This window comes from Solanum lycopersicum, chromosome 7 (assembly GCF_036512215.1).
Source record: "Solanum lycopersicum chromosome 7, SLM_r2.1".
NCBI classification, from domain to species: Eukaryota; Viridiplantae; Streptophyta; class Magnoliopsida; order Solanales; family Solanaceae; genus Solanum; species Solanum lycopersicum.
Genome location: NC_090806.1, coordinates 35,375,580 through 35,391,070, shown reverse-complemented (window position 1 = coordinate 35,391,070; position 15,491 = coordinate 35,375,580). Strand labels below are relative to the sequence as shown.

General features: G+C 39.4%; 1 protein-coding gene across 4 annotated transcripts in view; it reads right to left on the bottom strand.

Moving 5' to 3' along the window:
• Nucleotides 1–14,945: 14,945 nt before the first annotated feature.
• LOC101268198 (uncharacterized) overlaps nt 14,946–15,491 on the bottom strand; it is a 40,049-nt gene continuing 39,503 nt past the window's right edge. For all 4 annotated transcript variants that reach the window (XM_004242928.5, XM_010325162.4, XM_019214875.3 and 1 more), the window contains one exon: nt 14,946–15,357. In XM_004242928.5, coding sequence (XP_004242976.1) covers nt 15,226–15,357 — 132 coding nt within the window. In that variant the 3' untranslated portion in view covers nt 14,946–15,225. The remainder of the gene's footprint in view (nt 15,358–15,491) is intronic.

The window sequence follows — 15,491 nt, the reverse complement described above, 5'->3', positions numbered from 1 at the left end:
CCCCCCCCCCTCCATATTCCACCCCATTACTTCCTTATTCCCCTCATCTCCCCTCTCTTTTCAACTTCCACACTTCCCCTCACTGATCATTGCTCCCAAAAACCACCTAAGCCTTATCATTTTCATCTACTTGTCGGTGCTGCTACTGTCGGTGTCTACCTTGCCATAATCATTCTCTGTTTGTCTTCTTCTCCATTTCCAAGGTATGTGTCTCTACATTTATACTTATTTATCTTGCATTTTGGTTTTGTATTTAGTATTAGCTTATTTCTTAGTCGTATATTGTTTCCTTTATATGCTTATGTCTAAACCTAGGTTCAAAATGTTCGTATGTGCCATGTTGATAACCCTAGGCATAGGTGATTTTGCTTTGGTAGTTTCTTAGGTCGTTGGGATAGACAAATATAGGTCCACAACACTACACAATCATGTTGGTTCATCGGGGATGCGTAGGGTACCCCCAGTTCTAACACTGCTACTCAGAACGAGACCCCGATGACGGCCCGTCGCACACACGACGGACCGTCGTAGGGTCCGTTGCACAAGCCCTAGCACCCTGCCCAACGACGCCTGTGACGGACTATTGTCTTCACGACAGTCTGTCCTGCACGACCGTCATGGTTGTCAGAGACCCTGTTTCTAAGGGTCTCTCAAAATTTTCTAAGTGTCCGACGACGGACTCTTACGATGGACCGTCATACGCATGACGGTCCGTCCTGCACGACCGTCATGATGGTCAAAGACCCCTCCGATAAGAGTCTCCAAAATTTTTCTAAGTGTCCTACGACGGACACTTACGACGGACCGCCACACCCACGACGGTCCGTCCTGCACGACCGTCATGATGGTCAGAGACCCCTCTGATAAGGGTCTCCAAAAATTTTCTAAGTTTCCTACGACGGACACTTACGACGGACCATCACACCCACGACGGTCCGTCCTGCATGACCGTCATGATGGTCAGAGACCCCTCTGATAAGGGTCTCCCAACGTTTTCTAAGTGTCCTACGACGGACTCTTACGACGGACCGTCGTCCCGACCACGGTCCGTCCTTCTTGACCGTCATGATGTTCAGAGACCCCTCTTTCAGGGTTCTTTCTATATACATTGACCAAGTACAACACGACGGATCTCATGACGGTCCGTCGTATCCACGACGAGCCGTCATCTAGCCCGTCGTGTAATACAGTTTCACTATCACTAACACACTATTTTAAATGTTTAATGTTGTATGGGCTTGCTTGTCTTGTTTGACATAACTCGTACTAATAGTGATCCTTTTCAGGTACTATCTACTATGGCACCCAAGCAAGACCGAGCCTACGCACGCGGGCGATCCAAGTCTATTGCCCCGTCTGCACGCTTGATCATCGGGTCTGATGATAAGCGGGACCCTGAATATGTGCCCCCAGGCACTTCCGCACCTTCCCGTGCTGCACGTGCCCCCAGAGCCACACCCAAGATGGTGGCGTCCGGCGTAGTCACTGCCTCCCAGTCTGATGAGGAGCGCACACTGACCGGCACACCCTCTGGGTCGGCCACAAACGAGGAAGGAGCGTCTGGATCCTTAGGAGTATCCTGGTCCGAGGAAGCTTCAGGATCTGCTGAGGTTCCCGAAACCGCCACTGCTGCAGCGTCGGCCTCGTCTGATGAGGCTGACAGTTCAGACTCCACATCCGGCGCACCAGCCCAGGTCCCCACCCCAGCCTCTGACCAGCCAAACCGGTGGTGCGTCGAAGGCCACATTCAAGTTTACTCCAAAGCAAAATTCCTTACTGATAAAAGGGTAATGACTCGGACACTCACTTTGGAGCGACGGGTACTTACAGGGAGTCTCCCATTGATGTCGGAGATCCACAACATATTCACCAGGCATCGCTTAGAGTGGACAGCCCATCCGTTGGGACGATACAGCGAGGAGGTGGTCCTAGAGTTCTACGCATCCTACGTAGCGACTCTCCAATCACAGATCGATAAGCGGGTTGCTCCCGGTAAACAGGCCCCAGTGGAGCAGGTTCGAGTTCGGGGCGTGCAGGTGGACATTTCCCTACCAGCTATCCGCCGGTTCCTATACGGCGAGAGTGCAGATGCTACGCGGACTCCCCACACTGCCGAGTTTAACTACCGCTGGCAGATAGTGAAGGATGGCCAGTTCTTGCGCGAGCAGGCACTGAGAGAGACCACCAAGAGATGGATGGCCCTGCATCTATCAGTCGACAGAGAGGGTGCAGATTGGGTTACTAAGCCGAAGGGGGCCATCAACAAGGCCAACCTCAAGTTCGTTGCGAAGTTCTTGTGGCTTCTCGTCCGTCACTGCCTTTCCCCCACAGCTGTTGATAACATCGTCACTTGGGATCGAGCAGTGTTGATAGCGGTGATGATAGCCGGATTCGAGGTCGACTTCGCATGGCTTCTCTAGGTAGTCATGCACGAGAGGGCATTTAAGGTCACCACTACCTACCCCTTCCCGTGTATGATTTTTGCCCTTTGCAGGACCGCAGGTGTGCCCATATGGCACATAGATCAGTTGAAGACCCCGCAGGGCACCGTTGACGTCGGCCTCATCAGAGACGAGGCTAATGAGTTGGCCCCACGTCGAGGGCCCCGTCCAAAGCTGCCACCACTTACTGATGATCTTACGGATACAGTGGCCCAGGCCCGCACCGCTACACAGACGTCCACTGACACTACCCCAGTCGAGTCTATCCCGGGTAGTAGCCCAGCCCCGAGCTCCTCTCGCACAGCCTCTCTACCGTTACCGGCCCCGCTTTCTAGTGTCTAAAAACTGGAGGCACAAATGGACACCCTTCTGCATCATATCCAGTCGTGGATGCAGAAGTCTATTACTGAGTCTGAAGCGCGTATGGAGAGGAAGATGCAGCGGAAGATTGCTGAGGTTCACCAGCGCCTTGATGCATTTGAGTTGAGAGTGTTAGCCCGCCGAGCCCCTCCGGTAGATGTGTCGACTCTTCAGGCTGCAGTCAACAGTCTTCGTGCAGACATTGACACGATCCTAGAGGCGAGAGTGCCGGAGCCTGTCGAGCCTGTTGAGGACACTGTATTGGTGGCCCTGTTTGCTACATCAGATATTCCCCCACCTTCCCCTCGAGAGAGTGCCAAGAGGCGTAGGGGTCGATCAGAGGATGAGGCGCGATCAAGGAAGAAGGAGCGCCGAGAGATGGAGGCCGCGAGGAGAGCCTCACTTGCTGAGGCGGAGGCACACCAGATAAGAGCATCGCAGATAGCGGCTGGGGCGTCTAGCTCCCGCACTGCAGAGACAGCAGGGGGCACTACTGATGGTGCAGTTATTGCTGAGGACATCACTGAGGGTGTCCAGATTGCTGAGGACACCACTGAGGGTGTCAAGATTACAGAGGATGTGGGTTCTGGGAAACCAGACCCACCAGCTTGTTGAACGACGGCGCTATGCGCCACAGGTTTGCTTCACCTACCCATCTAATCTTTAGATTTTTTTATGCATTGGGAACAATTGCATGTTTTTTTGTTGGGGGTGGGGTAAATGGAAAGTGAGTAGTAGGGTGAAGTCTGAGTAACCCAACTCACTATCCTCTTTTGGGGTTTTCTTGCCTGTGTTCTTTTTCCCCAAAAGACTGATTACTTTTTCTGTTGAACCGGCACGTTATATCTTGTGTACATAGTTTAACTCTGAAGCATGATGACTAAAATGATATCCCGATAAAATTGGAAAATGTTGCATGACTAGGCGTAGTAACTGATAATTGTGTGGCTCTAAACATGAAATAGAGTTACACCATTTCACTACCCTAAATCTTCAAGTCAAACTAGGTGTCTGATAATCTGGTATAGTGATGAGATGTCAAGTGAGTGTGAGGAAAGTTGAATAGTCCACTATTGGTACTGAGCTAGAACTTGCCTGGTTAGTCCTGCTAAAAGTAAGTTGTAACAGACAATTAGGAAAGGATCATAGGCCCTTATTCAATATAGCCCATTTCTAGCCTAAATAAAAGAAACCAAATGAAAGTTATCCTTCTTTGATCCAAATAATTTGAGCTTAAAATTAGACCTTTCTTTTTCACCCCAACTGATCTTTTCTGGGAACAATATGTTGGCCCTGGTCCCTCCTTGGACATGTGCACCTCAGCTTATGCCAAAAGCATAAGTTGAGGGTGGCTAATGTATAAACAACCTTCGTTATGGCCCTGACCCGATTTTGGGTATTGTGTACCTTCACTCATGGCAAAGCCATGAGTTGAGGGTGGCTGTTTTGAGCAATGCTCTGGAAAGGGGGGTTGAAAGAACAAAGAGAGAGAAAGAAAAAAAGTTAAGTGACTCAAGAACACGTTGAACGAAAAAAAAAGAAATATTCAAGAATTACAAACAAGAAAAGAAAAGAGTCACTTACACAAATGAAGAAAGAAGGGAAACAGCAAGGTGAAAGAATAGGAGAAACTGGGCGAGATAAAGTGATAGAAAGTGGAAGGTTTAGCCGATATGTCAAGGAGGTCAAAAAGTCACTAAAGTATACCTAAATATACCCTACCTGACTCTGAGCCTACGTTACAAGCTAAAAAAGTCCTATCGTGATCCTATGGGTTGTATAGCGAACTTAAGGCAGTGAAAATAAGGGCAAGCTTATGGCAATAGGTATGAATGAGTGTGACTTTGTTCTGAGAGCGAGTGTTGAAATGTAATCCTTATACTCAAACTGAAATCATTGTGTGAAAAATGAGGATTTTGTTCTAAAAGTGAGGACACTAGTTGCAATACCGGAATTGTTAGCACCTCGGTGAGAAATTGAAGAGGATAGGTGTTAGTGCATGGTGAGTCTGTGTCATGTTCGAATCCCACAAAATTCAAGCCTAATAGTGATAACATGCATAGATTTGATGGGATTAATCGGGATTGATATCCAAATGATTGCAAAGGATAAAACATGAATACTATTGTACAAAGATTGTGTAGTGAGTCATAGTGCGTCGCTTGAGGACAAACAACGAATTTAAGTTGAGGGTGTTGATATACCGTGGTTTCACGGTATAATTAATACTTTTTCCTTAAGTTTAGTGTGTCCGAAAGCCTTGTTTGTGCTAATTTTGATATAAGTTTCTCTTTGTTTTGCAGGAAATTTGTCCAAAGCTGAATGCGGAGATTTTGAGCGAAAATTGCAGAAGAGACCACCTACGGAGCTTATGATGGTCCGTCGTGCTTGTGACGGTCCGTAGGTGGCAGCGTAGAGAAGCTGCTGAAGGAAGATGGGGAAGTCTGACCAAGTGTGGGATTACGAAGCTTGTGACGGTCCGTCATGGCTATGACGGTCCGTCCTGCAGGTTCGTCGTGAAGATCAGAGAAGTGATCCCAGTACCCAGATTCCAAGAGTTGAAGTATTTTGAAACGAGACCCTCGACAGACCGTTGTGCCTATGGCGGTCCGTCACACATGTCATCGAGGGGAATGAAGAAAGCAGCAGAAGAATTGCACCAAGTATAGGACGACGGAGTCCACGACGGTCCGTCATGACCACGACGGTCCGTCGCGTGGTCCGTCGACTCAGCCGCGTGTTGGCAGATTTCCAGTAATTAGAATCCTTGTTTAATTAGGTTTTTATTTTTTATAAATAGTTTGAAAAACCTCGTTTTTGAGGTTAGACTCTGTGAGATTAAACATCATATTATTAGACTTTGTGTTTGCAGTGTTGGATTGTTGGAGATTCTTACAAGTAATTTTTGGTGATTAATCAAGCAAATTTTTGGAATTTATTCTTTCTCATTGAAGTAAGTACATGAATTCTTGTTTAACATATTTGAATATTGTGTTTATGGCTATGAGGAACTAAACTCCATAACTAGGGTTGTGGGAACCATAGGCAAATAATGAGATAAACCCTAGCTAAAATAACAATTGTAGAATAGTGTCTTGCATGTATTAATAATTCTTTCGCTTAGAAGTCTTTTTAACGGATGATCAATGTTAGAACTAGCCTTAATGCTACTTGCCGGACCAAGGAGGTAGATAATAGGAAAAGAATTATTAACATAGATTTAGTGTATACTGTCTAATATGCTAGTATTGATTGGTACGAGGTAATAACTTAGTCAAATATCGAATACGTTACTTAATATGAGGTAAGGATAAGGATTAGGAAAGCAACACATGTAGCCGGACCAAGGTGCGGAGTGAGATTTTCTAGATGCCGGACCAAGGATTTAGAAATACATAACTTATCACTTTGCATGCAAGATACTAGGAAAGAATTGTTATAGTTAGAATTATCAAGTTATGAACCTGTGGGGAACACGTAAACCCTAGTTACTTTGATTAATTGATTAAAACCTAAAATTAAAAGCTGTTAAGTGTCTCTGTCAAGTTCGTTAGTTATTTTTACTTATTTGGAAATACAAACCCCCCTTTTTATGCTTTTACTTTCTAAAGAAGTCATCAACCGAACAGTAGTAATAACAAGTTGAAGTTAAGTCTAGACTATTTTCCTCGTGGGAACGATCCCAACCTCACTAGTTGGGTTATTTACTTGACGCGACCGCTTTACTTCTCATTTGAGAAGTAAGTTTGAGCGTATCATGTTTCCCGCAGAACTTCCAGGTATGCCACCGGATAGAGATATTGAATTCTGCATCGATCTTGAACGGGGTACTCCCCCATTTCTATACCCCCTTATAGAATGTCTCCCGCGGAGTTGAGAGAGTTAAGGGCTCAACTTCAAGAATTGTTAGGAAAGGGCTTCATTAGACCAAGTGCATCTCCTTGGGGTGCTCCTGTTTTGTTTGTGAAGAAGAAGGATGGAAGCTTTCGGATGTGCATAGACTACAGACAACTGAATAAGGTAACGGTTAAGAACAAGTATCCTCTTCCTCGCATCGATGATTTGTTCGATTAGTTACAAGGTGCTTGTACCTTCTCAAAAATCGATTTGAGATCTGTCTACCATCCATTGAAAATACGGGCAACGGATGTGCCCAAGACTGCTTTTCAGACCAGGTATGGGCATTATGAGTTCTTAGTAATGTCTTTTGGGCTTACGAATGCCCCTGCTGCTTTCATGAGCTTGATCAATGGGATTTTTAAGCCATATCTGGATCTCTTTGTCATTGTATTCATTGATGATATACTGGTATACTCAAAGAGAAAGAAAGAACATGAGTAGCACTTGAGAATTGTGTTGGAAATGTTGAGGGAGAAAAATCTTTATGCCAAATTCTCCAAGTGTGAGTTTTGGCTAGATTCAGTGTCCTTCTTGGGACACGTGGTTTCTAAGGATGGAGTGATGGAGGATCCATCTAAGATTGAAACAGTGAGGAATTGGGTAAGACCTACTGATGTGTTAGAAGTAAGGAGCTTTGTTGGTTTAGCTAGCTACTACCGCCGATTTGTCAAGGGGTTCTCTTCTATTGCTTCCCAATTGACAAGCTTGACTAAACAGAATGTTCCATTCGTATGGTCGGACGAGTGTGAAGAAAGCTTTCAGAAGCTCAAGACTTTGTTGACTACTGCACCAATTCTCACCTTGCGCGTGGAAGGTAAGAACTTCATTGTTTATTGTGATGCATCCTATTCTGGTTTGGGTGCATTGCTAATGTAAGAGAAGAATGTAATTGCTTATTCTTCAAGGCAATTAAAGGTGCACAAACGCAATTACCCGACCCATGATTTGGAATTGGCTGCGGTAGTGTTTGCATTAAAGCAATGGAGACATTATTTATATGGGGTTAAGTGTGAAGTCTACACGGATCATCGTAGCCTACAGTATATCTTTACTCAGAAAGATTTGAATTTAAGACAGAGAAGGTGGATGGAACTACTGAAGGATTATGACATCACTATCTTGTATCATCCGGGAAAAGCTAACGTTGTGGCAAATGCCTTAAGTAGAAAGACAGGGAGCATGGGAAATCTAGCTCACTTGCAGGTTTCTAGACGCCCATTGGCTAGACAAGTTCAGACTCTGGCTAATGTCCTCGTGAGGCTAGAAGTAAATGAGAAGGGAGGATTTTTGGCCTGTGTGGAGGCAAGATCTTCCTTTCTTGACCAGATTAAAGGAAAGCAGTTTACCGATGAGAAATTGATTTGGATTTGAGATAAGTTATTGCGAGGAGAGTCTAAAGAAGAAACAATCGATGATGAAGGTGTTTTGAGGATTAAGGGGAGGTATGTGTACCCCGCGTCGATGATTTAATCCACACTATTCTGACAGAGGCTCATAGTTCAAGGTATTCTATACATCCTGGTGCCACCAAGATGTATCGTGACCTAAAGCAACACTTTTGGTGGAGTAGAATGAAGCGCGACATTGTTGATTTTATTGCTAAATGTTCAAGTTGACAGCAAGTAAAATATGAACACCAGAGGCCCGGAGGCACACTTCAGAGAATGCCCATTCCTGAATGGAAGTGGGAAAGAATTGCAATGGACTTCGTGGTTGGTCTTCCCAAGACAATGGGTAAGTATGACTCCATTTGGGTGATTGTTGATAGGTTAACTAAGTCTGCTCACTTCATTCCGGTCAAGGTGACTTACAATGCAGAGAAGTTAGCCAAACTTTACATCTCAGAAGTTGTTCGGTTGCATGGGGTCCCACTCTCAATCATATCAGATAGAGGTACGCAGTTTACTTCTAAATTTTGGAAAACATTGCATGCGGAATTGGGTACTAGGTTGGATCTTAGTACCGCATTTCACCCTCAGACCGATGGTCAGTCTGAGCGAACGATCCAAGTGTTGGAGGATATGCTCCGTGCATGTATGATAGAATTTGGAGGTCATTGGGATAACTTCTTACCCTTATCAGAGTTCTCATACAACAGTAGCTATCACTCGAGTATTGATATGGCCCCATTTGAGGCACTGTATGGGAGAAGATGTAGGTCTCCCATTGGGTGGTTTGATGCATTTGAAGTTAGACCTTGGGGTACTGACCTTCTGAGGGAATCGTTAGATAAAGTGAAATGCATCCAAGAAAAGCTTTTAGCGGCTCAAAGTAGGCAGAAAGAATATGTGGATCGGAAGGTTAGAGACTTGGAGTTTATGGAGGGTGAGCAAGTTTTGTTGAAGGTTTCGCCCATGAAAGGGGTGATGCGGTTTGGTAAAAGAGGTAAGCTTAGTCCGAGGTATATTGGTCCATTTGAAGTTCTGAAGCGTGTGGGGGAGGTAGCTTATGAAGTAGCCTTGCCCCCGGGACTGTCAGGAGTGCATCCGGTATTTCATGTGTCCATGCTGAAAAGATACCATGGGGATGGAAACTACATTATCCGTTGGGATTTGGTTCTGCTTGATGAGAATTTGTATTATGAGGAGGAGCCTGTTGCTATTTTAGATAGAGAAGTCCGCAAGTTGAGGTTGAGGGAGATTGCATCCATTAAGGTTCAATGGAAGATTTGGCCGGTTGAAGAATCCACTTGGGAGAAAGAGGCTGATATGCAAGAAAGATACCCACACCTGTTTACAGATTCAGGTACTCCTTTTCGCCCTTGTTTCGTTTCTTGTGATCATTCGAGGATGAACGATGGGTAAACTGGTATCTATTGTAACGACCTGTTTAGTCATTTTGAGCAGCAGATTTTATTCTAAAAAAACTGGCCGAGTCGACGGATCCCATGACGGACCGTCATGGCACGACGGACCGTCGAGGGGGTCTCGTTTCAAAACACTTAGAATTCTAAAATTTGGGTACTGAAATCGACTCTCTGAACTTCACAACGAAGTGCCAGGACGGACCGTCACAGGCGTGACGGGCCGTCACAGACCTTTGGTAAAAATCTAGTCTCTGAACTCTGTGACGGAAGCAGCAGGACGGACCGTCGCAGGCACGATGGGCCGTCACAGACTGCGTAATCCCAGGCTGGGTCGGATTTCTGTTAAATGTTTTAAGGGACGTTTTGAACTATTCCTGCTATAATTATAAATTCAGTGGGTTAATGTTAATAACTTAACTAATTGAGGGTTAAAGGAGATAACCTTGAATTAATTAATGGGTTGATTTATCATCTTTTATACTTAATTATATGCTAATTAGGGTAAAAGAAAAAGGGGTTTGAATAAGAAAAATAGAAAGAACAAGAGAGGGAGAATCGATCAAGAGAGAGAGGAACGAAGAGGATAGTAAAGCTTTGGGGAAATTGCTTGCTTGCTCACGAATCTTCGTTGGAGGTAGGTTATGGTTTTATGCTATTCGTAGTAGACTCTTAATAGCGAATGATATGTGTTGGGTAGTATTATAAAACCTTCTATATGCTTAATTGTGTGCTTACATGATGTGATTATATAACTGTGATGAATAAGCATGATGAGGCTATTGAATCTCTAATCCTAATTTTACCTTGTTAATGATGATGCCTTGGTATAAAAGAAGGCTTGATGAACTAAAGTAATGAGATTAATGATGTCTTGGTATAAGAGAAGGCTTGATGAACTAAGTTAATGAGATTGATGATGCCTTGGTATAAAAGAAGGATTGATGAATTAACAGAATGAGATTAGTGGAGCGGGTGTCACGAACCGAAACGTAGTATTAGGGGATCGGGTGTCATGAATCGACACGTAGTATTAGGGGATCGGGTGTCACGAACCGACACGTAGAATTAGGGGATCAAGTGTCACGAACCGACACGTAGAATTAGGGGATCGGGTGTCACGAACCGACACGTAGAATTAGGGGATCGAGTGTCACGAACCGACACGTTGAATTAGGGGATCGGAGTGTCAAGTTCCGACAGATAGTAGTAGGAGAGCGGAGTGTCACGTACCGACACAAGAGGAGTAAAGATAATGAATCTTGAAATTATGTTAATAAATTCGAATGAAAAGAACCTATATTCCAAATGAGTATGGTGTGGAGACTTGAGTTCTCATAGGTGTGTTTGATGTGGTTAAACATGATTTGTGCACTTGTTGCTTTCACCTGTTGAGTAATATGGTTGATTTTATGTTATTATCTGATATATACTGTTTTCTATTTTGAGTTGGCCGATGATACCTACTCAGTACTTGTGCCTTGTACTGACCCCTGCTTGTATTTGTTTTCTTGATTTATTTGTGGAGTGCAGCAAACGTGCCGTCGTCTTCAACTCAACCGCAACTCTAGCCAGTCTTCATTACACCGGATTTCAGGGTGAGCTAATGCTTCTAACTTGGACTGGATCTTCCTCTTCATGTCTTGATGCCTCGAACTTCCGACATGGACTAGCTTTTTATTTATTCTAGCTTTCTAGATACTCTTAGAATTAATAATTTGAGGATAGATGTTCTTGTGATGATGACTTCCAGATTTTGGGAATAATGATAAGTTTAGAGTTATAAAAGTTGATTATTGATTTTGTTAATCAGTTTTAAGTCTTCCGCATTGTTTTCTATTTATTATGTTTCGAAATGTTGGGGTTTAGATTGGTTGGTTCGCTCACATAGGAGGGTAAATGTGGGTGCCACTCACGACACTTTTTGGGTCCTGACAGTGAGTGTATACAAAACACAGTTCAAAAACAGTTGTTGAGTCGGCAAATAGTTATTGCTAAATACTTTTTTTAATCAAAATGTCTGAAATACCCTTAAAATTGTTAACATAATAAAAAGTTGATTAATCTAAGGTTTTATTTCTAATAAAAAAATTAAAAAAAATTAATCATATTTTAATTCAATTTCAATAACTTAATATTAAAGTTAATTTAAAATGTGCAACTTATTTCAAATTTCAAAAATATATAATTTGAACAGATCACATGAAAGAATTTGAAAATTATTTTAGAAATTAAGGGTAAAAAAGTAATATACTTGATCAAAATATAATGACTTATAAGTAAAAAAATAAATAAATATAGGTTACCCTACTTTTAATTTTTGACTCATTGTATGCCAATTTTGACTTATTTTAAGGTTGCTCTTATTAGGTCTTATTAGGGGTGTGCGTCGGTTGGTTCGGTTCGGTTTTATGTATTATCGGTTCGATTTATCGATTTTTGATTTTTAAATAAGCTAACCCAATAACAAACCAATAAGATATTATTTATCGATTTTTGATAGTTATCGATTCGATTTTCGATTTACCTAATAAGAAAATATCCATAAAATATCATATGACTTCTTAGCTAAATATAGTATGAAAGTTATAATTACATGTTACCACCAAAACATAGTACAGACCTTTACAAACTTGCAAATGCTATAAACTACAATTACAAACTAAAACTAAAATCAACTAGTCCAACAAGACTAAAACTAAAACTAAAACTAAAATCAAAAGCTACAATTGTGAAACCTTACATTAGTTTTTTGGTTTTTAGTAAACAATAAAATCTAGTAAAGCGGCCTAGTGTGAAGTAGATAGAGTATTAATAATTTGATTTAGTTATAGTGTCTAGTAATATATCAAATTATTAGGAAGGATAAAATAGTAAATTATTACTATCCTATTGTGCTATCGGTTTATCCAATAACCCAATTGTAAAATACAATATCGAACCAATAACCCAATAACTTTTTTTATGAACTTTTTAAAAAACTCAATAACCCAATTACACAATAACAACAACCCTATAATATCTTTTTCGGTTCAATTTATTGATCAGTTCGATTTTTGCGCAACCCTAGTTCTTATAATTGTCAAACACTCTCACAAGTCAAAAGCCCATCTAAACGACACTACATCAATGCAAGTAAAAAATATTAAAATGGATTGAAATTGAAAATTAACTTGGACTCAATTGGAAATTCTCCTAAAATGAGAGAAAGCTTGAATGAGTTAAATTAAGGGAAATTTAGCTAACTAGTAAAAAAAATCAATTTATTTAGTGATAATATCTATACTTTAATAATATTAGTAAACATGTCAAAAATGTCATTATTTTAAAAATAAATAATTATTTTGATATTATTAATATTTTCTCTCTCATTATTTACACAATTTTTTCTTTCTCTCATAGATTACACATTTTCCTATATTTATGTAATTAGATAGATATTAATATTATTTTAATTTTTCTCTCTCTTTTTCTTAAGCTTATCAATTTCTCTCTCTTACTTTCTTCATAATCAAATTCTCATATTTTTCTCTCTTTTCTTACACTTTTTTTCAATTTCTCTCTCTAACATTCTTTCAAATTAATTCCACAGATTTTCGATTCAATATATTAATATTTTCTATTATTCTCATTTAATTTCGTTGCAAGATTTGATTTGAAGATTAACTTGGTTTGGGTATTATGTTTTTCAGATTCCTTATTTATTTACTTACTGATTTTAGTGTTTTTTTTAATTTTTTCGTTTTGTTGTTCTTAAAATATTTTTTAGGGTTTGAGACTATATAGTTCTCTCTTCAATTGACGTTTTCAAGAGAGTTACTAGAGGTATTGGAAAAATAATCAAAGTTCTTTCGATTTCTCATCATTTCATTTTTTTCACTCAAGAATTAAACAACAATGTAGGTTCCGCTTCTAAACCTAAGGAGGATATAAGACGGGAAAAAATGTCTGAATCCGTCGATGTGCAAAATCCCACACAAATTAATAACCATGAAGTAGAAGAAAAACCAATTTGTTGGAGAAGAGATTTTTTTTTGCATGTTCTGTGTGTTGCATGTTTAGTTTAATTTGTTTAGTAATTTTTAAGATTCAAAAAAATTCATGTTACAGTGCGTTTGGAAGTGTATATGGAATTTTTATTATGTTATAGTTAGGACTTATTTTTGTATTTCATATATTTATTGTATTTTGTGTTCTGTTTTTTAGTGTGTATGTGTTAGTTATGTCAATGTAACACAATATGAGTTTGATTGTGTATATTTCATAGTTTTAATTTTTTTGTATTCATAGATTTTGGAAGTGTACATTGAATTTTGTTGTTGTTTTTGTCTGTATGTATTTTTGTATTTCATTGTTTTATTGTATTTTGTATCCATAGATTTTGAATTTATTTCATATACTTAATTCATTTTGTATTCTGTTTTTTTTATAGTTATGTCAATGTACCAAAGTTGGTATTTATTTTTGTATTTCATAGTTTTATTATGTTTTGTAATCATAAATTTGAAAGTATATATTGAATTTTGATATTGTTTTAGTGTGAATTTTTACAATTAATAGTTGTATTCATTTAAAAATTATGTTGCATTGTTTCTAAATTTGACATTTTTTTTCTAATTTGTATTTATTCTATAGGTATGTCAACTAGTTATGTATTTTATTTAAGAATCAGTACACAAAAAATTCAATTATTTCTTTTCAATTTTATATTTCATTCACTTTTTAATCATACTAATTTTTTTTATTATGTATATTATTATACAAAATTCTAAATAAAAACTAGAATAAATAGAAATACAAATAAAATACTTATTGAAATGAATACATACAAGATTTTTGAAGAAAAAAATAATTATATAGGAAAAATATATATGAATACAAATATATTTTTTGAATGACTATATAAATACATTCGGCATACCTATTGGATTGAATACAAACTAATAAAAAACTATAATAAATATAAATAGAATACATTGTAGAATGAATATAATTTTGAAAAGGTAAAAATTCTGGAGGAGAAAAAGAGAACAAAGTTTAAATTTTATTTGAAAATGTTACTGATGAGAAAATTAAGTGATCCTTCCTTTTTTTGAAATATTTCCCCTTTAATTTTCTCCCTTTTGTTGTTAAATAATTATATTCTTTAAATAAAAACAAATAATAAAAACATAAATAAGATACATAACAAATTAAAATTTGACATTTTTACCATATATTGAAAGTGTTGCTAATGAACCCTCTTAAATGTTAAAATATTGACATTTTGAAAAATTATCAAACTCAAATTATCTTAAGTTCAACCCTTAAAATTCTAGACGAACTGGATGAGTAACTTATAGTCGAGCTTATTTTGACACTCTAATCCACGCGATTTCTCCATTCGATCTATGCATGAGCAAATAGCATACGAAATGTACGGAAAACATACAGGCAGAAAATTAGAAAATATTTCATGGATACAGATAAAATTAAAATAACAACAATTAGCTCATCTTAGTCCATAATAGGAAGCAACAATAACATAATCCATAATCTTCCATAAATTTACAAATGCATGTTTCAAACTTATATACGCATCTGCTAGGTGGTATTCAAGAACAAGTAGAGAGTTGCCTCTCAAAACAATGAAAAGTATGTCTAGTTGTTGAGAGGCCCAGATACCGATGGCTAGAGGACCAATTATTCTAGTTTCTTGATGTCATGCAATATTTGGGAGAATTACACTTGTCCATTTCCAGATAGAAAGGTAGTCTTTTCTATCGGCCAAGGAGCCCCCGCCATCACTGCCTCTATCTCTTCAATCTTCCGCGGACATTTGCTCATGTTAATGCATCCAATGGAAGTAACACACTTCAAGGACAAAAAGAAAGGAAAGATTTAACAGATGGATACAACTTGACAAAGGTATAGAGGTTAAAAAGGAACCACATCCAAGCTAATATGAACATGATATAGCACTTATTTCCAATAACACCTAACAAGTC